The sequence below is a fragment of the Rattus rattus genome, chromosome 15 (assembly GCF_011064425.1).
Source record: "Rattus rattus isolate New Zealand chromosome 15, Rrattus_CSIRO_v1, whole genome shotgun sequence".
Classification (NCBI taxonomy): domain Eukaryota; kingdom Metazoa; phylum Chordata; class Mammalia; order Rodentia; family Muridae; genus Rattus; species Rattus rattus.
The window spans coordinates 79102543-79124333 of record NC_046168.1 but is presented as its reverse complement, the minus strand read 5'-3'; the positions used below and the strand labels follow the sequence as shown (position 1 = coordinate 79124333).

The window sequence follows — 21791 nt, the reverse complement described above, 5'->3', positions numbered from 1 at the left end:
TTTCCTATGTAAAACACAGCCTCAAATGGAATTTAATTATCCTAACTATTGGGGCATGAATGGGTGATAAGAAATTCCCAAATAAAGTTTTCTGCAGAGTCTTCTGGGAGAAACTTATGGTAAACAGCAAATGCTGTTTTAAATTAAAGTGGACTTAAGTGGATGCTATCCATCCCTTGCCTAAATAACATAGGTGTTGTTGTGGTTCACTCAAAATTTCATTACCTCTAATGTGACCAAATTCATTTTATTATTAATTTTATATCCAAAACTTCACTAAAAAGAATCAAGATTTGCAGCCCAAAATTTTGTCATCCTTCACAGGGCATTTACAGGATAAACCTACAAAATTGAGTCCCTTCTCAAATTCTGACTCCAGAATGTCTCGAGATGTTTTCCCAGACTCTGCATTTCACCCGTGTGATATGGAGCTTAAAGCTGCAGGAGTCTGGGGCAGGAAAGAGGCCTCTGTGAAGAAAGTACTTGCCACACTAGCATGGGACTAGAGTTCAGATCCCCAGAAACCATGTACAAAACGAAAACAGTCGGAGGCCGTGGTGCCCTGGCAACCCCAGCTCTGCAAAGGTAAGGACGCAGCTCCCTGAGCTAAGTTGGCCTAGACCAGGTGAACTGGCAACTTCCTGGCTCAGGAAATAAAATGGAGAGTGACCAAGTTAGACACCCAACCTCATCTGACACCCCCCACGCAAGTACACGCGTGTATCCACAACATGTGCATCCACAGACATGCAAACCCACATACACATATGCACTCTAACCATACACAGAGTTACAAACCTTAGAAAACAAGCACCACGGAGACAAGGAAATCAGGAGTGTACAACCTTTAAAAGAAGTTAAAGTCAACCACTGGAGGAGACAGTGATCGAATTCACATTGAGACCGCCAAGCCACAGAGCACACCGGGGCCTGGTGGCCCATGAGCAGTCAATACTTCCAGGTGGAAATCCCACCTCTACTGCTCACAACCCAACGGGGACCCGTTAAACACGGTCTTCCCTTTACACCCAGGCTCCAGCTGCTGGCAACCAACACCCTACTCAAATGGCTGATAGGTAGATGATGATGATGATGATGACGACGACGATGATGGTGATGACGATGATGAAGTTAAACATCACTAATCATCAAAGAAATGCGAGTCAAACCCACCTCATATGAATTAGAATAGCATTTACCAAAAAAAAAAAAAAATTAAAAATGAGGAAATGGCAAAGGTGGAGTGAAAGGTGGGCTCTCAGGGGCACACCGATCATCAGAATATAAATTCACACCACTATTATGGAAAAGCTAATGAATATTCCTGTGGAAATAAAAACTAAAACTACCATATGACCCAGCACTTCTCTATATGTCCAAAGGACACTTTCGTCTCACTTCTGCTTATGTCCTATATATAAAGCCATATGCTATATGTTCAAAGAACATACATACGATGGAGTATGCTGTACTCCATGTGCACTGCAGCTGAGGATAGATTTTTCCATGCTTGTCACTTAATGGCAGTGACCTTGTTGATGGACTTCTGAGCGTGCGTAGACAATGAAGGAAGATATGGCCATTCTTGGTGCTAGGATTGGTGTTTTGTGAACCTTGGATGATGGGATTCCTGAAGTTTCACCCAAGAGCTGGGCAGCCACACTCTTCACACAGAACCTGGGCGAAGAGCTGGGTTAGATGTAGAACCAAAGTTACTAGGATTGACCCATCTTTGGTGCACGAAGAGAGCGGAGGGAATTATCGAAGCCACACAGCAGACACTGAAGAAAAACCCCATGGCCTCGGTGCCGTTTGGCTTCTGGTTACCTCCAGATTTTCTGTCTGATGCAAAGATATTTTTCCATTGCCCTAAGTGACTGATGTAGGATTTTTCTTTACTTACAGTGACAAACAAATCAAATCACAGATACAGAACCAAAGTAACCATATTGTATCAATTAGGCTGTGAACGCTAAAGTGGAAGGCTTAGGTTGTTATGGAATACTGGCCGTGAGTTCAGCATAATGGTGACAGGAATGCAGAAGTTATGCGAGTTACCTGCTCTGGTCTCCACTACCCGAGGCAGGACCCTGGGTGAAATGAATCAGTGTCTTAAGACCAGCCCCAGACCCTTCTCACCCGCCCCAAGTATCCTCAGATAATGGGAGGCATAGCATCAGGGTGCATGCAGAGGAAGCCACAGGGGTCTCTATGGCCATGTTTGGGTCAAAAGCACACAGAATACCTGTTCCAAGGGAATTCTTAGCTTGAGTATAGGAGACTCTGCTCTTGGGTCTAGAATCCAAAATAATTCCTTAGCCGTTGTTTATGACCTTCAGAAAGCTAAAAAGCAAGTCTCACTGTTGCCGGGCAAACTGTTAATCGTGCATTGCCCACACTGGGTTTTCCACTCCATATTTGTTAAAGTTACTTGCTTGAACTGCTTTAAAATTCTGGAGACTGCCCTGAGCCACCTTGTAAGATGGGTTTGGAAAAGGCCAGTTCACAGCCAAGTGCTGCGAGCCAGCCTGTGTCCAGTACCCAGCACTGGGCCAGTCAGCTGCAGTGCCAAGGAACGTGGTCCCCTGGGGAAGCTAACTGGGAGATGGAGCAAGTGTCTCTAGCAAAGGGACAGTGTTGTCATAAAGACCACAATGCTCCATATGGTTTGGATGAGGTTAGAAAACACACTTACGTTTCTCTAGAGTCCTCAGTATTTCCAGGAATATGGCTGCAATGTCTTTCAATTGAATCTAAATAAAATGTGGTTTGAATTAGCTAGGAAATGAAAACTTGGGAACTTTTTGGGGTATTTTAATAATAGTGGGAATAATTTCAGAAATGTTACTAATTACATTTTCTGGTCTGCTTCATTATGTACAGAGATATGATCACGTATGAAGATGGTATTTGAAAGCATTGCAATAACAATCGTGATATATATCATACCTGGCCTCTGCCAGCACTTTTATCTTATGTTTCATCTTAATAACAACCCTGCCAGGTGACTTTCACATCCAGAAAACAGGAAGAAACAGGTCCAGAGATGTTAAGAATTTCACTCAAAATTCCAGCTGCTAGGACTTTGGGAACTGTGCTCTGAAGCTAAGCCCAAGTTTATGCAGAGATAATAAAGCAAAACAAATAGAGAGACAACATCAGTAGAAACCTTGGACACTAGAGAAGCAGCTCTGATACTTTGGCAAATGATATTTTTCTGCTTTTCCTTAGAAAATTAGAACGTACCAATACATTTATGCAATTTGCTTGGCTCTGTACTTTTCCCCTACTAATAGCGACCATTCAGTTGCAGTTGAGAACTGAGGGCCTGGAGAGATGACTCAGTGGGCAGTGTTTGCTGTGCAAGCATAAGGGCCAGCACTGGAATCTCCAGTATTTAAAATCTGTGGAGGTTCTTGCCTGTAACTCCACCGTTTGGGTGGGAGAAGAGACAGACAGATTCCAGAGCTTGCTGGCAGGTCGATTTATCAGAAACAGAGAGCTCCAGGTTCAATGAGGAGCCCTGACTCAAAAAAAAAAAAATGAGAGTGATAGAAAAAGTTACACGACAGAAAAGCAAATGGGAAACCATCTGGGTTTCCTAACAAAACATATTGTTGAAAATGAATTCTGTCATTATTTAAGCTCTGTGCAAATAATTCAAAACAATATAGCAGAACAGTTCAGAGGTGTTTGTCAACCTGTTTTAGCAAAAGTACTTAGTCATAAGTCATTGGTGACATAAGATGGGTCATGGGTGGAACAACGGAAATGGCTTATCACACGTGATCTTGGTGTTGGAAGGAGCATAGAGGTCATGCTAGGTAAGCTGGGTAAAAGTTGTAGTTTTGTAAATTATGCCAATCTCTTTTCCTGCTAAAAGTTTTCTTATAAAGGAAACTAATACATTGTTACCTGTGCCCTGGACTACTCGAAGCCAGACCCTACCTGCCCTTGGGGGTTGGAGGTGAGGTGGTGCAGTAACGACACAGACTTCATGAGCAGTGAGAAACTGCAGCAAGCCCATCTGAGCACTGCTGCAAGCTCCTTTAATACCACCCACCCGGGCCCATTGGTCCCAAGAAAGAATCTCTTCTAAACGGCAGTTCCTGATTGGCTGGCATTGTCTGCATCAGCAATCCTTGGTCTCTCAAGCCTTCAATTAGGTCCTCCTGCAGGAGCTGTTTCTGCGGCTGCAAGGCCCCTTTCTGCTACACTGCACCATTTTAAGACACTGAAATTTTCCTTTACCTGGTTCCTAAGAATTAGAAGCTAAAGTTCTTTAGATTTCATCATCTATGTTCTTTTGTCTATCAAATATGACACATGAGAAAATCTGTGGACTGTTTTTATTCCCAATAGGAGAAACAGAATTCCTGATACTAACTGTAAGGCTCATCATTCGTGTCGATATATCCTACTTAGTTAATTCAATTTTTCTTCACTTTCCTTCTCATTTCATCTGTAGTTCTCAACCTCCTAGCCTTCTTCCCTCCCTCCCCTCCCCCCTCTCTATATAAATCCGTGTGTGTGTTTCCACTCACATCCATGCACACATTCCATCAAACAATGGAACACTAGCAGCTAAGTGTTCACATCTATCTACACTTCTATACCTTCAGTGGCTCCTTTATTCATACTAACCTTACACACACACACACGCACACACACACACACACACACACACGCACACACACACATCTGTGCATACACATGCTCACTGTCATAATTGTGTGTACGTATTCCCATAAACTGTATCCACCACACATTTACCCACTCACAGTTAATGCTGTACTCAAGCACTCATCTACTCATGACCCTATCTACCCATGTGCATACATACACTTAAGCTCCTCCCTAACAAAACCTCATACATATCATGCAGAAACCTGACCCTGGCTGTAAGCCAGATGCTGCCATTTTGTAAGAATGCCATGCTTTGGGTACTTGGATCTGTACAAATGCTGCTGTTCCATTGATTAGAATTATTTTCCCTTCCATACCTACTTGACTTCTATGCATCCTTCAAAAACCAATTCAGTGCGTTTCGTCATAAGGATGAGCATAATAACAAAACTGTGACTGTCTAAATGCAACTGTCTAAACTGCGTCAGCGGTGAAGCAAAGTAGGACATACATGAAGTCCTATATTATGTAACAATTAAAAGCAGTAGATTGTTGAAATATACAACGTGGTTGAACCTTCGTGAAGTTGTACTCAGTGAAAAAGTCTATATACCTTCTACATCTACATATAATATTCTGAAATTATAACATTTTGAGAATGAAAGGCATATTTGTGGTTAGTGGGGGGAAGGGATGAGGATGTGAGAGAAATAAGGGCAAGAAGGTGGATAATGCTAAAAATAGCAAGTCTGACTCCTTATAGCACTGGAGCCACTGGCACTTTGTGGATGCTTACACACGCAGTAAAGCTACATAAAGCTAAATTCACACAGGCAGAAACTGGGATGAGGATTCCGGATTTCACTCATAGATATTTCTCGAGTTACACCTTATACTTTCATTTTACAAACAGGAGGAAAGTGAGTGAATGCACAAGGGATCTTCAAATTATTTCTTTTGACTACATTGAATCTATAATTACCTTAATAAAAATTACAGTTAAATGTAATTATAATGCCATCATTAGACCTAAAATTAACGTGATTTTTAGTGTCTGGGCAAGAAGATACATTTCGAAGGACTATGCTATGAGAAAAGGACAACATGAACCACGGCCAGTGGAAACTCCCTCAGTATATGAGAACAGTCGATTCTGTCCCACACAGAGGGGAACTTGGCACACAGCAAACCATATGGTCACAACTGGGATCTGCAGGCATGATGAGAAACAGAAATGGACCAGGCTTAAGCACCAAGCTCTGTGACTGAGTAACCGTCCTATCTTATTTCCTAAGGGGTTACACAGCAGGAAAACAGCAAGACACTCCCACCCTTGAGGGTGGGTACATCAGGTTAACAGCAATCATCCTCCTCTGTGTGAGGTTTCTCTAGCCTGGGAGAAGACTCAAATATGCTCGACTTAAGAACCAAATAATCTCTCGAACTAAAACGAAAAGCATGTTTTTTTTCTGAGTAACACAAGCAGCAGTCTCCAATGTTCTTACATATTTTGTACAGCACACTAGAGTGTCATCTGTGATTTCTTCACGTTTATGCAGTTCATTCATGGAGTATGAGTTGGGTAACAGCGATGCCTGTGAAGAGCTGATGCTGGGGAAGAGGGGGCATGTAAGGGGGTTACACAGGAAGGCTACACGGGGGGACAGCAAATTAAGTTCTCCATTATGCTAGAGTTCCATACAGAGAATGAATGACTGAACAAAGCAGAAATGCATTTTCAGAATCAAAGCAGACAGCCACTCTTCCTTCCAGTTGTTAGAGAAGGCTGCTAGCAGTGGTGACAGCATGGTTGCGGGAAGTAAAGGACCATGACACCTCTGCATTAATAAGAAATATCAGGAACTGGGTAAAAGCAATAGGCGTTAAGTCAAGTTTCTGAAGATTGTACTTAATGATGATTCTCTCTGATGTAAATAAGCAATGCAAAACAAATAGCACAGTCAAAGAAGAAAGAGGATAGTAAGTATGAGCCAGGAAAGACATTCTGACCACAGGTGGCATAAAACAGAATCAAAACCTGTCAGGCACCGTGGTTGGGGATTCTTACCTACCTAGAAGATGACACTAGGACTCACTGCACAATGTTGTGTATTTGTTCATCGGCTGTTATAGAGTGAATTTCATTATAGTTCATGTAAGACAAGTAACTGGGGCATCTCATCAACCCCTGAGTTGTCACTTGTGGAAATGAGCTTTCCTACTGGGCCATGAATTAAAATTCCAGGGCAAAGCATGATAAGACTGGCAGAACAACCCCTTTGCAGGAGGCTGCTGCATTCACAAAACTGATTTCATCTTTTCATGACGATTTCATTTCTTATTATATGTTGTAAGTTGCCATAAAATCAATGGCTTTAAAAAATCACAACTTCATTATTGGAGATGTCTGTGTCAGAGGGCCGGCAGGGTCCTCACTGGGCACAAACTGAGATGTTAAGAGGTCACATTCTTTTCAAAATCCCTTAGAAAAAATCAGTTTCCTTCTCTCTCCAGATTCCAGAGCAACCACTTATCTTGACTCTTTGGTTCTTCCTTTGTCCTTAAAGTCAGCAAGTATTTGTTTAGCTCTTTGCATGTTTCAGATTCCTTCTCTCTCTGCTGCTTGTGAACAGGCAAGACTTCATATTTGTGACTGGCAAGAGCCCATCATGTTGTAATATACAATGATATGCTTTGTGTCAACTATGATAGAGTTAGTATCTAAGTAGCATATTCTAGATGGGAACTTGTTAACACTGTTGGCCTTCCAGCCAAATTATGGCAGCTATAGAGTTGAGCATGGGATGCTTCATTCTGTATTAATTTCCTGGTTCTGCCCTTATTACATTGGCTTGTCCAAGATGTAAAGAGAGATAGCACCAAGAATGATGTTGGTGACATAGGACATGAAAGAAAGGGCAGAGGGAAGCCAGTTGAAAACACAAAATAGGGCAAATACTTGGCCTTTGCTGTCTTCTGTGCAACTGAAAATATACACATAGACCTTTTCTTCACTACAAAGAAGTGAGCGGATATTCTGTCATCCATGACATTTGATAGTAATTTGACATGGAGTAGCAGGAAGCATTCAGTATGTTGTAAACCACAAGATATCTAAGCTGTAAGTGATGAGGTTTTAAAATAAAGAGCTCTCACCACATTTCATGCTTTGCTTGGGCTCATGGGACACAGAGAGGGTGCAAGTTCCTCGCAGAACACAGGAGATGAATTCTAGTGGTTTTCAATAGCAAAGGGTATCTTGTGTAAGTTTTCCTGAGAAGGAAAAAGATGTATTACAGAGGGTTCTGAATCATCAATGAGTTCTAACCATAAAGGCTGTGAAAGAGTTCACTTCATTTGGTGACATCAATAAGAATGACAATAACTTTTGGGTAACATATCTGCATAGGACGATCTTAGGTCCACAGCAATGAAACAGTAAGAAACAGCATTTAGCCTGTGGGCATAAGTAAACCACCAAGTCTCCAGACTCACTCACTGCCTGTCAATAAGGGAATCAGAAAATAGAGCCTCATTCACTGACTGACACAGTAGAAATCCAGCATCTCTGTGGGTCCTGGTCTGCTTTTGACTTTCTGCCCAAGGACTTTCTTCAGATACAGCTTTGGGTAAAGAGAACATTATTAACAGTGTTGAAGTTAGAAATGAATGGTCTTAATGATAAGTTTAAGAGTTAGCCAGGCTCTGGGAGACTCTGATCTCCTGGGGGTAGAATAGAGCTAAGGCACAATGCTGGGTCTGTTATTAGGTCAGTGGAGGGTATGGCTAGAAATTTCCTTCTAGGATACAGTGACAGCCATCTGTCTTTTGCCAATCCATCCCAGTCAAGGGCAGCCCTATGCATTGTGTTTGTTCCCACCTGGACACACTAGTGTAGTACAACACTTCAAATGCTGTCACCCTTGGCTTGGCAGCCTATGCCAAAATCATTGCACTGATAATGAGTCAGGAGAATTTGAACAGTAGAACTCTGTCTGGCATCTCATAGGATGAGGCTAGTAAGCTATGCGTCGATTTCAATTTTTTTTTAAAGTTTGAATACTGAAATTTGAGTATTTCCTCCTCATTTTTGGTAATTAACTTTGGATTCTTGATAGAGTAGAGAGATCTCATTCTAGGTTAAGAAATTACAGTTCTGTTCTTCCACATTTTCAGTTCAATTCAATTTATACTCACTTCTTGACAAAACAGTTTGGCAGAGGAAAAAATAGACCAAATTCTTCCATCCTCTCCAATGAGGGATTACCAGACCAAGTCTGAAAACCCAGCAACTGCTTTAGTCTTTACAAAAAAAAAAAAGACATCTAACATCCTCCATACAGAAAGACATTGAGTGGTAAAAGCAAAATCCATTGGCTTATGTAGAATAATTCGAATAACATGGATCAATAATTACATATGCAAATGACTTCAAAATAGTCAGATGATTCCAAGAAACACTTTTCTCCTGCTATTTTTCCCCTTCTGTTGTCCTTCTTATGGGTTTTCTAAATACAGAGTCCTTTGTCCTTTCTGTTTGGAATTACATGTGGCTCCAACAATAGCTTATTCCTCCTTACATCATTGATTCCTTTCTCCTTGGATCTTCCCTCACTCCTCAAACCATGCATTTCCTCTTCAGCATGCTTTCATTTGCAAGGTTAATTTTTACTAAATTTTTACCAAGGAGTATGCTATGACTTCAGTAGTCAACTCTTTAAGAAAAGATAACGTATCTTCAACTGGATCCTCAGTTTCTGGAGAGTTGGGATTTACAAATCTTTGAAGTGATTTTCAAACATGCAATTAAAGAAGAAAACTGTGGGAAAGGGTCAGTTTCAAATGAGGTTCACAAGCAATCTTACAGATTCAAAACAGCCTGAGGGGGAAGCTTGACCTATAAATTAGTGATGTGAAGTGGTTGAGAAACTTTGGAAGAGTCCAGATTGCCCACATGACCTGTGGCTTTCACTGTGCTTTGACTCATACTAGTTGTGGGACAGGAATGTAGGCTCTTCAGGCTAGATCTTCTATGTCAAGTAAATTCGAACAACCATTCATATGACATCTCTAAATTTAAATGTAGTGGCTATCAATTCATTCTTAGCACTTTGACTACCGCAAAGAATGTATACATGTGGGGCACATTTGGCCTCCAGGCCAATACTTGGGAAAAAACTATGTGAAATATGGTAAACATAGTATGTGAACTGCTGGTTAGTTTGTGGCTGTTGTTGTTATTGTCAATTTGACAAAAGCTATAGTTATCTGGGAAAAGGCAACCTTGATTTGGAAAATGCCTCTATCAGATTGTCCTGTGAAACATCTTCTTGACTGATGATTGATGTGGAAGGGCCCTGCTCACTGTGGGAGGGGCCACCGCTGAGCACATGGTCTGGGGTTGTATAAGGAAACAAGCTGAGTGAGCCATGGGGAGCAAGCCCAAAGCTGCTTTTTCTCTGACAGTCTGTTTCAGTTCCTGCCTCCAGCTTCCTGCTTCCTGCTTCCTGCTTCCTGCTTCCTGCTTCCTACCATTTCCCTTGATGGCGATAGACTGTAACTTGTAAGCCAAGTAAAGTCTTGCCTCTCCAAGAGCTTTGGGTCAGTGTTTTATCACAACAGTAGAAAGCAAACTAGGACAGTGATACTCCTGTGGATAGACCTTATTCTCCTGAATCCTCCCACTCCACTCTTCTCTTCTCTTCATCTCTCCTTCATCATGCTTTGTCTTTCTTCTATACATTACAGGGCATGATCATATTGGTGGTTTCCATAGTTACTTCTCTACTTCACCACATATCAGTGTGACAGTTCTGTGCCCATACCTGTTGGCCTTTGTGATTTTATACCCTGTGATTTGGATACTCAATATAGAATGAAAAGTATAGGTTAGGTCTAATACTAGCTTACATGGGGTGATATTACAAGTCTCAACAGCATAAACTACCCATGCAGTAGGCTCTACTTAGAAGAATAAAATGTCCATTTCTCTCCTTTCCATGTGCTTTTCTAATACCACAGACTATTGTGTCCACACATGGCAGTTAGGGTGAATGAAAGTAAAAAAAAACTTTGAGGTTCAATGTCTGTTATAGTGAAGAAGAAATGAGGAAGGGGATTATTTTAAATTAGCAATTAAGATGAAGATTAGAAATGCTCACATTCCCTCAGAGTCACACCTCCACCTACATGGCTCTCTTCAAAGCATTCCTTACGTCTCCAATACCATTCTTGGAGTTTTTGAGCCATACAACGTCCAGGTCCTGGCTGTTCTCGTAGGACCTTTTGTCAGTTTACCTCAGATTTGTTGAGAACCACAGACACCCATTTCCCTAGTTCTTTCCAGGGAGAGTGGGAGCCGCTCAGCTCCCATCAGCCCTTCTGGTGATCCTTGTTCTCTGAGTGGGCTGGGCCGATTTTTCTTCATAACACTGGAGAGACTGCATTATCAGTAGAGAAACGGAGTCATACAAACTTCAAGAAACTGTAGCTTGACTTAAAATGACAAGTTTGCCCTCACGATTTAGTTAAATTTGTAACAAGTAGAGAAGTGACATTTTGTAACTCATAATGCCATTTTGTTAAAGCCATACAACCACGTTTTCAGGGGGAGTTTTATTGTTGAGGCAGGCACCTGAATTTCTATCATGTTATAAAAGAGTTCCTTTGAATCTGTACTTGGCTGCAGCAGTTAAATAATGTGTTGCTCAAATAGAACAGAATTTTTAAACTACTTATTCTGAATCTGCCTGCATCCATCAGGAAACAAACTATATATGTTATTTGAACAAAGAGAATTTAAGGTGCTGTTGACTAGGAACGAAGCTGTTACCTAGGTAACTGGCAGTAAAAGTGAACAGCATAAGAGAGGTTACAGTTCCACTTCCAAGACTGGAAGGTGATAGGAAATATCCTGATTACAACAACTTAGACATCAGAAGAGGGATCGGAAGAGATAAGAACCAGATCTTCCAGGAGAAAGTGCCTACTGGTGGCAGATGATGTTCTTGGAGAGGTCCATAGGTCTTCCCAAGTGTTTTAGACAATAAAACAGTCATTTACGCAATAAGAATTGATTTTGTGCTGTAGCAATGACCATTATTAAATTACAAAAAATACTCAATTACTATTAGGTTTTCATGAGTAAGCAACCTCTAAAATCTACAAATAGAGATTTGTCTCGAGTGAATAAAGCCTAAGAAAGGTACTTGGGTTCATGTAAGGGGTTTTACACTTAACGGAGACTCAAGTTCTTTCAAGCCTTATGCTGGGTTGCATCACGTGTCACATGGATATAAACAATTCCGAGATGTCTGCTCGGGTCCAGACATTATATGTGTGTTCTAAGTATCAGCGCCTGTAATCCTAGCACTTGGCAAGTGGAGGGCAGTCTGGGATACATGCTAAGGCCTTGTCTCAAAAGAAAAAATAAACTTTCTCAAGTTCTATCAATGTGTTCACGAACTACAAAAGAACTCATAGACTTTTAGCTAAAAACCTGGCCAGCGAAACATTAGGGCTGCATTAACCAGGGGAGTTGAGCGCTGTGGCTTTTGGTAAGTAGCTACCTCCACAGACCTGGGAGAGAGATTACCTGCCACAAGCCTCCCTGTGAGTGGCTATATTTGTTTCTTTTAAAAAGCAAATTTTCACAGGTAAGGAAGACCAGAGAGTACATTAGGAAACTGTACTCACGCAGGATATTAGAGAGAATGGAGGCTGCTGAAAAGTGTAAAAGACAGAACAACCAAACCTTCTTTGCCTTTGAACTGTGTCCATTCAGTTCAATTTTTTCTTACATTTTTGCCCCATTTGGAGAATTTAGGTTCTATACTTATAGGAAGGAGCCATTTCATGTGTTAATTATATTCATTTTAAAAGATTGAAGTAGTTTTAAAAGACTCGGTCACACTTGTTTGCATCAGATGGTTTTCCTTTTAAAGAACATCAACTAAAGCCAAAATGGGCTCTGGATTCTCACAACTATTGCGTTCAAATATGGTGTTTGCGTCTCCCTTCTCATGAACCCTAAAGGGAATGGAAAAGGTCATTCTCCTGATAAAATATGGACCCTACAAAGCATTCCTGAAATGTTCAACTTGCAAATATGGTTAAAAATGCCTAATTCAGGCCTATCGCCATAGACACCGGGGGCGAAGCTGGCTGGCTGGATTTTCACAGTGCTTCTCTTTACGTGCTAGCAAAGTTGTTTTACGATGTGTCTGGGTGACAGGCCGATTTCTTTACATGAATTAAGTATATGTATTGAGTGTTTGTAGCATTTTTGCTTTTATAACCAACTTACAGTGTGAACACCAACAATCCTTACCCTGGCGCATTGCCTTGGCACAGTCAGCAGCAGGGACCTTACACGCCATTCCTCGTCTTCCCCAAGTCCACTGCCAGGTTCCTCCTCCTTTTCACTTTCATACGTTCACTTGCAATGAGAAATGTCGGCAGGAGAAGGACGGAGCTGATGATTAAATGGGAACGGTAAGGGGTTTCCCTGTGCTTGCTGCAGGGACCGTCTTCACAGTGAACATGCGTTCTCATGCAGTAAAGACAGCGGCGAACAGCCTCAGGCAGGACACCAGTTGGCCTCACTGAATGGGCTTCAAGGCCCTCTTGTGTCTATTGTAACTACAACAGGTCATTTTCTCACACACCTCTACCCCACTCCCCGCCCCTCCCTTGCCAGTTGCATAGTGGAGCCTGAAGAGAGGCTGTTAGGTCCAGAGAAAGGATGTATCACAGTTCAACCGGAAGAAACTTCTAGCAAACCCTACTTACTGCAGAATCAAACGACCCTGTCTCATACAGAACATCCTTGCTTTGGGGAGCGTCTCTGTCCCTGTTCTGTTTTTTCCATCTGCGATCCTCCTCTCTCCTCCCATTGCAAGCACAGAGTCTGGAGAGCACTTAGGCGCCTGCCCAAGAGGCATATGAATAGTGCATTAAATCAGGGACGGAAACTAAAGGGGAGACGCTCCATGGAATTCAGGTTGAATGGATAATGGAAAGAGCTCTACCCTGGTGCCAGCGAGCACTGGAATTGAACCCCTGTCGTTTAGAAATTGTCATGGGCAACTTGTCTTTTCTGAGTGGCAGTTTGTTTATAAAATTGAATAATGACATCTGCCTCACCACTGTCCCAGAATTAACTGAATTATATACATGAAAACTAGAGCACTGTTGGGCCCACGGCTGCTATTCACTAAATATTAGTCTCTTCCCTCAGGAGAAGGGAGTAAAGGAGTTGTTTATTCACAGGGCTTTCTCAGTATTACACCAAGAATCGGCTGTGTGTGTGTGTGTGTGTGTGTGTGTGTGTGTGTGTGTGTGTAGGGAGGGAGAAGGACAGACAGACAGAGACAGAGACAGAGACAGATGGAGAAGCAGTTTAAGGCCTGGGAGTCTATTTTATTATATTGAGTTTTCTAATCTCTTCACTACTTTCAGAATCTGTAACTTCCTGGTTTCAGGGGAAGAGGATAACTAGGTCAGAATAGACTGGCTCTGAGTGTCTTACTCAGTGCTGGTAGATGTGTGTTCCCTCACCCCTTAGCCTGTACTCCGTGTGTTCCCGAGTCCACTGTCTTTTCGAATGGTACTGAGAAAGCGATCCATTTCTCTGAGTTTCATTTTCTGTGCAGGCCACTCTGGTTGAGCCAACACATTCTTTGGTTGCCACGTGTTAGCATCTCTGCCTGAGGAGCTGTCAGGATGAAGAATCACTTCCTTCTCTGTGCCAGACCTGAGTTGATCTCTAAACTACAAAGGTTCAGGCTTTTCTTGGCACCAAAAATACAGGAACTGGGCTCAGATCTCACAGTTCTTTTTGTCCCTTATAAACCTTTTACCTGGGGTTTTCATATTACCAGCTCCTTCGTTTGCTGATATATGCTGAGCCTCAGATCTGGTGCAGTCCCTACCACCTAAATGGATGCTTTCAGGCTCCAACCCTGACCTGGTGACCCAGGAAAGGAACAGGGATCCAAGGTTTCTGATAGGTTTAAGTTGTTTACCCACAATAAAATGTATTCATGATTTCTCCCAAGGTTAAATCTTTTGCTTCTGCCCATAATGAGATCTCAGTATCCTATCAGCTTCTTCTAGTTTGTTTGAAAAAAAAAAAACTGCAAGCATATTCTTCTTCGTTTGTTCGTTCCTTTCTTTCTTTCTTTCTTTCTTTCTTTCTTTCTTTCTTCCTTTCTTTCTTTCTCTACCAAAACTGATTGGCAAACATACATGTATAAAACAAAATAAATATGATGCACAATGGAAGAGCATCCTGAGCATAGCAGCCCCAAGGAAGTTCTCAGATCTCTCTTCTGGGTCCTGAATATTCAAGAAGACTGTAACACTACATTTCCTAATACACAGTCACCTCAATTACCTGACTCATTTCAACAAAATTTGTTTCGCCTTTAAATAATGTTTAAAAAAAACAATTTTTGTTTGTTTGTTTTATAAACATCCCAAGAAGCCTGGTGCTTTCACAATTATCAAAGGAGTCTTGGTCGCTGAAGGGTTAAGACTCTGAAGAAGGGTTTGAGGGATCACGAAGGTTTCCTACCGGGTCTGTTGATCCCATTAATTTTTTGTAGTTTTTGGTTTACTCTTTTGTGGCTAGAAGAAGCTCCATCTTTCTCTTCTTTGGACAGTCCTCCTCCTGGACTCAGACTGTTTGTGTCATCTATGTCTATGGGATGTCCTCTTCAGCCTTCTTGGTGAATAATTTTGCTCTGCTAATTTTAGCACACTGCCATGTGTAGATGAACGAGTCACATTTGTGTGGATGTTTCTTGACTATTTCTATTGTACTAAGCTAGCCAAATAGATAGACTACATGGCCAATTTAAAAAAAAAATGCTGTCTTTTATCAGTTTATCAGATCTAAGGTGTCTGTCTGTCTGTCCCTGTGTATAGTAACTTCTTATTTATGTCTCCTGCTCCTTCCAGATCTTGGAGACATCTAAGGCTTAATGGGGACTTTTCCACATTCCTGACTGCTGCTCTCCAACGAAGCTCTGAGTACTGGCAACATGTGGAAGCCCGTGACAGATCAGCGTCACTAGCCTTCAGTCTAAGCAGCAGCCCAGAACCAGTGTGGCCTGAAACTCCGGCAAGCATTTAGAGAAAGACTCCTCTGCTCATGGAAAGAGGAAATGAAAGGATTTCCAGCCAACCACGAGGAAGTATCCACCACTCCAAAGAGCTCACCTTCTTTATCCAGCATGCTGTCCCGCCTAGTGGTTCCCGTTCAGCCCTTGTGCAGAAAACGCAGAGTGGTGGTCTAACCAAAAACCTAAAGGTCAACAATCAGAAAAGGAGACCGGGAACAGCGATTCTATCAAAACACTCAAGTCGAATTATGTCAGAAAGCCAACCTAGACCCCCTGTGATTCCATCCCGCAGGCCAGGGTTCCGGATATGCTACATTTGTGGCCGAGAATTTGGGTCCCAATCACTTGCCATTCATGAGCCTCAGTGTTTGGAAAAGTGGCGCATTGAGAACAGCAAACTACCCAAGCACCTGAGGAGGCCAGAACCCTCCAAACCACAGCCCATAGGTGGCAGTGACTCCTACAACCTGCAGGCAGTCAAAGAGGAGACATTTCAGAGTGCGCAGGCTCAGTTGCTGCCCTGTGAATACTGCGGCCGCACATTCTTGCCAGATCGTCTCCTGGTTCACCAGAGAAGCTGCAAGTCAAAGGGTGAGAATCCTAGAACAGCAAACACGAATAGTCCTGACGTTCCTACTGGCCTCAAGAAAACTTCTAGCGGTATCCCAGTCCGACCAAGGACTCTCATCTGTTACATTTGTGGTAGGGAATTTGGCACGCTGTCCCTTCCTATCCACGAGCCCAAATGCTTGGAAAAGTGGAAAATTGAGAATGACCGTCTCCCTAAAGAGCAGCGTCGGTCACTGCCCCAGAAGCCTCAACCTCTTCCAACTGGACAGCCCAGCCAAAAGAGGGCGAGTCAAGCCTCACTTGTGCCTTGCCCGAATTGTGGCCGGACCTTTGCTGTACACCGCCTATCTGTACACCAGAGAAGTTGTAGATCTCAACCTAATGGACTAAAACTTCTAAATTTGAACCTAGAAAGGAAAGGCGGTCCAAATGGATCCATTAATTCCAAGCATCAGAGGAAAATGAAAGCGCCCAATGGGGACAAGGTAACTGGTGTCATATAAGATGAAGTAGGTGGACTGGGGACATACTCCATCTTCAAAAGGATAAGAGAACTATTCCCAGAGCCAGCCACCTCAGCCCCAACGATGGTTTCTCCCAAAGCCTTACTTGGGTCTCAAAGCAGCCTGTCCAAGTGGATCTTCTTTTGGACTCCAGGGGCTGTGTGTGTGTGTGTGTGTGTGTGTGTGTGTGTGTGTGTGTGTGTGTGTGTGTGTGTCTGTTTTGCAAAGTAGACCTAACAGAATCCTTGTCTGGTTGGTTCATAATCCTCTTCAGTCCTACATCCTAAAAGAGATGGACTTTTTTTTCTCTGATCCCTCATCCCAGTCATCCCTGGGAGAGACTGTTACTTAAAATGAGTCATTAATGCCGTGTCTACATTACAGAGATATGGTTCCTATTCCAACGGCCAATGTTTACTGCTGGTTTATTTTAGTCATCTACCTTAGGAATTCAGTTCTGGCAATGTTGGGTTATGCTGAGTTTATCTTACTAAAATAGAATCTGTGTCAAAAACCCCAAATGACTTTAGCAATAATTAAACACTGGAACACTTGCTAAGTCTACGTGCTCTGCAGACGCAGGGTGATTCTGTTGAAGGCATATATGATTCTTAAATGTGTGTGGGGGTGGGTAGGGTTAACCCTTTCAGGGATGCCGAAGTAACTAGATATGTATGCATGGTTCTGGGATGTTCTCAGTCCTGTGTTCTGTACCCATTGTGGAGATTGTTCACAGGATGGTGTCCCCCAACCTCATTCTAAGCAGTGAACCGAAGTATTGTCAGCCTATAAAGTTAAAGTTATTAGCCTTGACTTGGGGTCTCACCATTGTCAGGATTGGGTGGGGATGTTTATGAAGGTGGGCAGCTGAACAGCAGGACCTGTACACGTCCTGCTATAAAATCAGGGCACTGCCCTGTCACATCTTATATGTCAATTGTAAGAAAGAGGTGGCCTTTCCTCCTGGCTGTTTGAATTCCAAGCATGCTCATAACTCCTAATCGTGGCCTCCTGACAACTATCTTTAGCCAGATAATGTTTATAAATTGAGTAATTTAAGGAAACAAAGATAATTCAAACCATTATTAAACTAGAATGATAAGGACACATCTTTTGTTATGATCTAATTTCTCTTGCCTTTGCTTTTTATTACTCTGAGAACTGTCTAGTCCTTGTTCCTAATTTCCATGACTAAAAATTATGGACTCACTAGTTTCGAAGATCCCATGACAGTCATCCTAGAGCAAAGAAGTCAGAACAACATGCAGAACATTTTTTTTCAGAAAATATTGAAGACAAAAAAATTCAAAATGGCTAAACTCTTTGCCTTGTGGAAATCCAAATGCTTAAGTATGGCGTGGGCTCTGAGCTGGTCTCATAAACCTGATCTGGTTTTCCTATCCTCTGCCTGTTGCTTTCCTTCCAAGATGTGTGGGGTCTGGAAACAGAGTTAAAGATCAGTGTCTTAGGGTCACCAATCAGCAACCATCCCAGCATCCTAACTCTCAGCCCTGTTTCTTGTTGCACGTTAAACATTCTCGTCACAGGTCTAGAGCTAGGGAGGAGTATGGCCAGGATTCTTGCGCTTCCTGTTGTTACACATACTTTCTGCTCCAAGACTAGAGCCAACCGGCTAAGCACAGCAGGTTCCTCAGTCACAACTGCCAAAAGAGACCAACTGACTGGGCCTGTGTTGTCATAAAAAGCCACCTCCCTCCCTCCCCCACCCAGCTGTCTAGAGGAGAAAAATGTCAGCAGTGGTGGTTTCTCCATGATGCCTGCATGTATTTGAGAGTCCAGGCAGGCCCCAAGAAGACTAGATGTTGCCAGTGTGTACCCAGACCCTCAAAGGCATTGCCTGCCATGCGACAATGGGAAAGTGCCACCCACCATTGTTACCTGTGTCCTGACAGATTTGGGAACCCTACAGGTCCCGGTGAAAACATTGACAGGTCATCTAAGCAAAAGGTCATAGGGGCCACATTTAAATCAAGCTTGGGTCAATTAAAGTGGATCAAGTTTAGACTTCCCTAAATCATGAGATATTTTGGAAGTGACAGGCATCATCTATTCCCTCAGACATTGCTTCTCATTGCACCTCAGACAGGTGCATTCAGAAGAGGGTCTTTTCTGACCAGTTTACTTTGCTTTCTGGATCCCATCTGCTGAAATTTTAGTTTCCTCACACACTTTCCACTTCTTATAATGAGTCATTTGTTTTCGTAAAGAGCTCTGACCTATACATCATTAGGTTCTGGAGTCGGATCTGCCTGTGACAGCTAACTTTTGGCTGACTGAAGTGCATTGCCTTTTACAATTTGGACGCCTGCTTCATCTCGTTCTCTTGTCAATTAGAGCGGTTTTACTTTGGAATTCTGGATCTGGTCTTGGATTAGTGTCAGCAATCTTGCCTGATATTCTCAAGAGACTCAATCTGAATTCCAGAGAGGGAAAATATATATATGTTCACATTAACAGCCATGGTATTGGGGAAACAATTTGCTCTCACTGGGTGACAGTGATGTTTGATGGCCAACTACAGTGCTGCTAAGGCTGTCTGTTGAAAGTTCTCTTGTGATGCAGTCCATCAAAGGAAAAAAAATGCCTATGAGGCAAGCTCGCCTGTGAGATCTAAGTGGACCCTCTCTTTATCCTTACACGAACTCAAACTCTCCTGCTATGTATAATCTGAAATACAGAGCCAAATCTATTCTTTGTGATCTCATAGAAAAGTTGTGAAGATTATGTAAAAGTTGATTGTCCTGAGGCCATCACTCTGGCCCTAATGACCACCATTGTGACACTTCCTTCCCCTGAAAGAAGAAAAGCTTGGGTGAGCTTCACCTAGTTAAAAACTTCATATGAAGTTTCGATGCTCAATGTGGAAAAATACAGATTATTGTTTTGATTTTTTATTATTGTGTTTGCATAATCAAACATTCATTTTGTAAGTATTTTTCCATGATATCTGCTGAAGAATGTGATAGGGGCCATTGTTATTTCTTATTTTAAAACAAAAGGAGGAAATGTTGACAAGTTGGCTCTTTTTTGGAAGCTGATTGTTACAGTCTTTAGCTAGAGACCTCTTCCAGTTACTTGAAGCCCAGGATGACAGTTAAACACATAGTTATAAACCTGAATTCTGTCTTTGCCCAATGACCCTCTGACCCTCTCTAAGTAAGGCTGGGGATTTATTGTCTTAGGATTTTGTTGGTAACACATGAAGTGTTCCTAAGAATCCTGCCCTTACATTGCAAAGCAGAAATTATTTTTATTCAGTGACACTATCTTTTCTACAGAAGACTGTGTCTCTGAACTGAATCAGTGCTTTTGGCATCCCCAGGACTCGAGTTGCAGCTGAACACATCACTAGCATCTGGTGCTGCCATCTGCTGTCTCATTTTAATGCCTTCTACATTGTCAAATTATATGACTGCCTTTCTCCTTAGGAAAAAAAAGATGTATTCTTATTCTTTTTAATTATGTGGATATGTGTTTATGTGTAGGTATTTGTACCTGATTGAAGGTACCCTAGAAGACCAAAGGTGTTCAAACCTCCTACAGCTGAATTACAGATGGTTGAAAGCTATCTGATGTGGGTCTAGGGAAGTGAACTTGAGTGCTTGAATGCTGTTAACTGCTGAGCGACTTATGCAGACCCTACTCATTTTTATTTTTATCTGTGTGAATGTTTTTCTCTCTCTCCCTCTCTCTCTCTCTCTCTCTCTCTCCCTCCTCCCTCCTTTCTCTCCTCTCCCCTCTCTCTCTCTCCTCTCTCTCTCTCTCCCTCCCTCTCCTCTCCCCCTCCCTCCCTCCTCCTCCCCCTCTCTCCCTCCCTCTCTCTCCTCTCTCTCTCTCTGTGCGTGTATGTGTGTGTGCACGTGTGTGCGTGCCTGGTGTCCTCAGAGGTCAAAGAAATTATCAAATTCCTTGGAGCTGGAGTTATGGATGGTCGTGGACCATCATGCAGATACTGGGAATCAAACCTCAGTCCTCTGTAAGAACAACAAATGCTCTTAACCACTGAACCATCTCTCCAACTCCTCCAGCCCCTCCCCTTTGCTTCCAAAATCTAAAAAGGTTCCTTTATAATACAACCATGAACTTCAGTTATTTGTAACTATGGTCATATTAGATTTGAACTTAGAGGTGCTGCTTCTGAGGGAGAATCTCATACCTTAAAGGCAGAATAGCTAATGGGACTGTCACAACAAGAACGGTAGAGCAGATATGACCCATTTTCATATTTGTGCATCGATTTCTGCTAAATAGAACATAAAGTATAGTGACAAGAAGGAAAATATGAACTATTTTTACTGAGTATCTTTATATATTCATCCATTGTACTATCAAAAATGCCTGAGACAGAGTAATTTATGGAGAGTAGAGATTTGATTCTCACATTCTGGAGACAAGGCCGTACAAATCAAAGTACCAGCAAGCACTGCTGTCTTGGAGGGATGCTCTGTGTCCAAGACGGGGCTGTGTGCTATTCTGGGGTAACACTTGTCTTCACAACAGGGGAAGCATTAGCTTCAAACTTGAACCCTTTGAAGAAGGTGTTAATTTTATTCACAAAGGTGGAGGCCTCTGTGACTCGGTCATTGCCTACATCCTGAGAATCACTATTCCACTGAGGATTACGGTTCAGCGTGGCTTTAGAAGGAGCACCATGACTCAGTATGGCTTTTCCTGATTAGCACTTTGTTTGTACACATAATCTGTTCTAAATTTTCTCTAATTTTCTGGTGGGAAGTATGAAGTTAAGAGTTGCTTAAAGTTAGGTAGCAGGTTCTAAAGTAAGTGCTATGCTAGGGCCAGTTCTAAATCTAAATGGTACTCATCAAGGGTACAAGGCAATGTAGAACTCAGTGGTAGAACTCAGTGGTCGTGTACCTGTGGTTCCAATTCCCAGCATGGTTAGGTGGGACCATTGTTACCCTGGGAAGCGTAAGCATGAGGCAAT

At 42.3% G+C, this 21791-nt stretch overlaps 2 protein-coding genes across 2 annotated transcripts in view; both read left to right on the top strand.

Annotated features, from left to right (window-relative positions):
* The window catches only part of LOC116884626 (zinc finger protein 474-like), a 30731-nt gene extending 12817 nt beyond the window's left edge, over positions 1-17914 (top strand). The window contains exons 2-4 of the mRNA XM_032885765.1: positions 3005-3115; positions 3884-4004; positions 15589-17914. Of these exons, the coding sequence (XP_032741656.1) occupies positions 15782-16825 (1044 nt within the window). The 5' untranslated portion in view covers positions 3005-3115; positions 3884-4004; positions 15589-15781 and the 3' untranslated portion in view covers positions 16826-17914. The remainder of the gene's footprint in view (positions 1-3004; positions 3116-3883; positions 4005-15588) is intronic.
* The window catches only part of LOC116884627 (zinc finger protein 474), a 33930-nt gene continuing 28903 nt past the window's right edge, over positions 16765-21791 (top strand). The window contains exon 1 of the mRNA XM_032885766.1: positions 16765-16807. Within this exon, the coding sequence (XP_032741657.1) occupies positions 16784-16807 (24 nt within the window). The 5' untranslated portion in view covers positions 16765-16783. The remainder of the gene's footprint in view (positions 16808-21791) is intronic.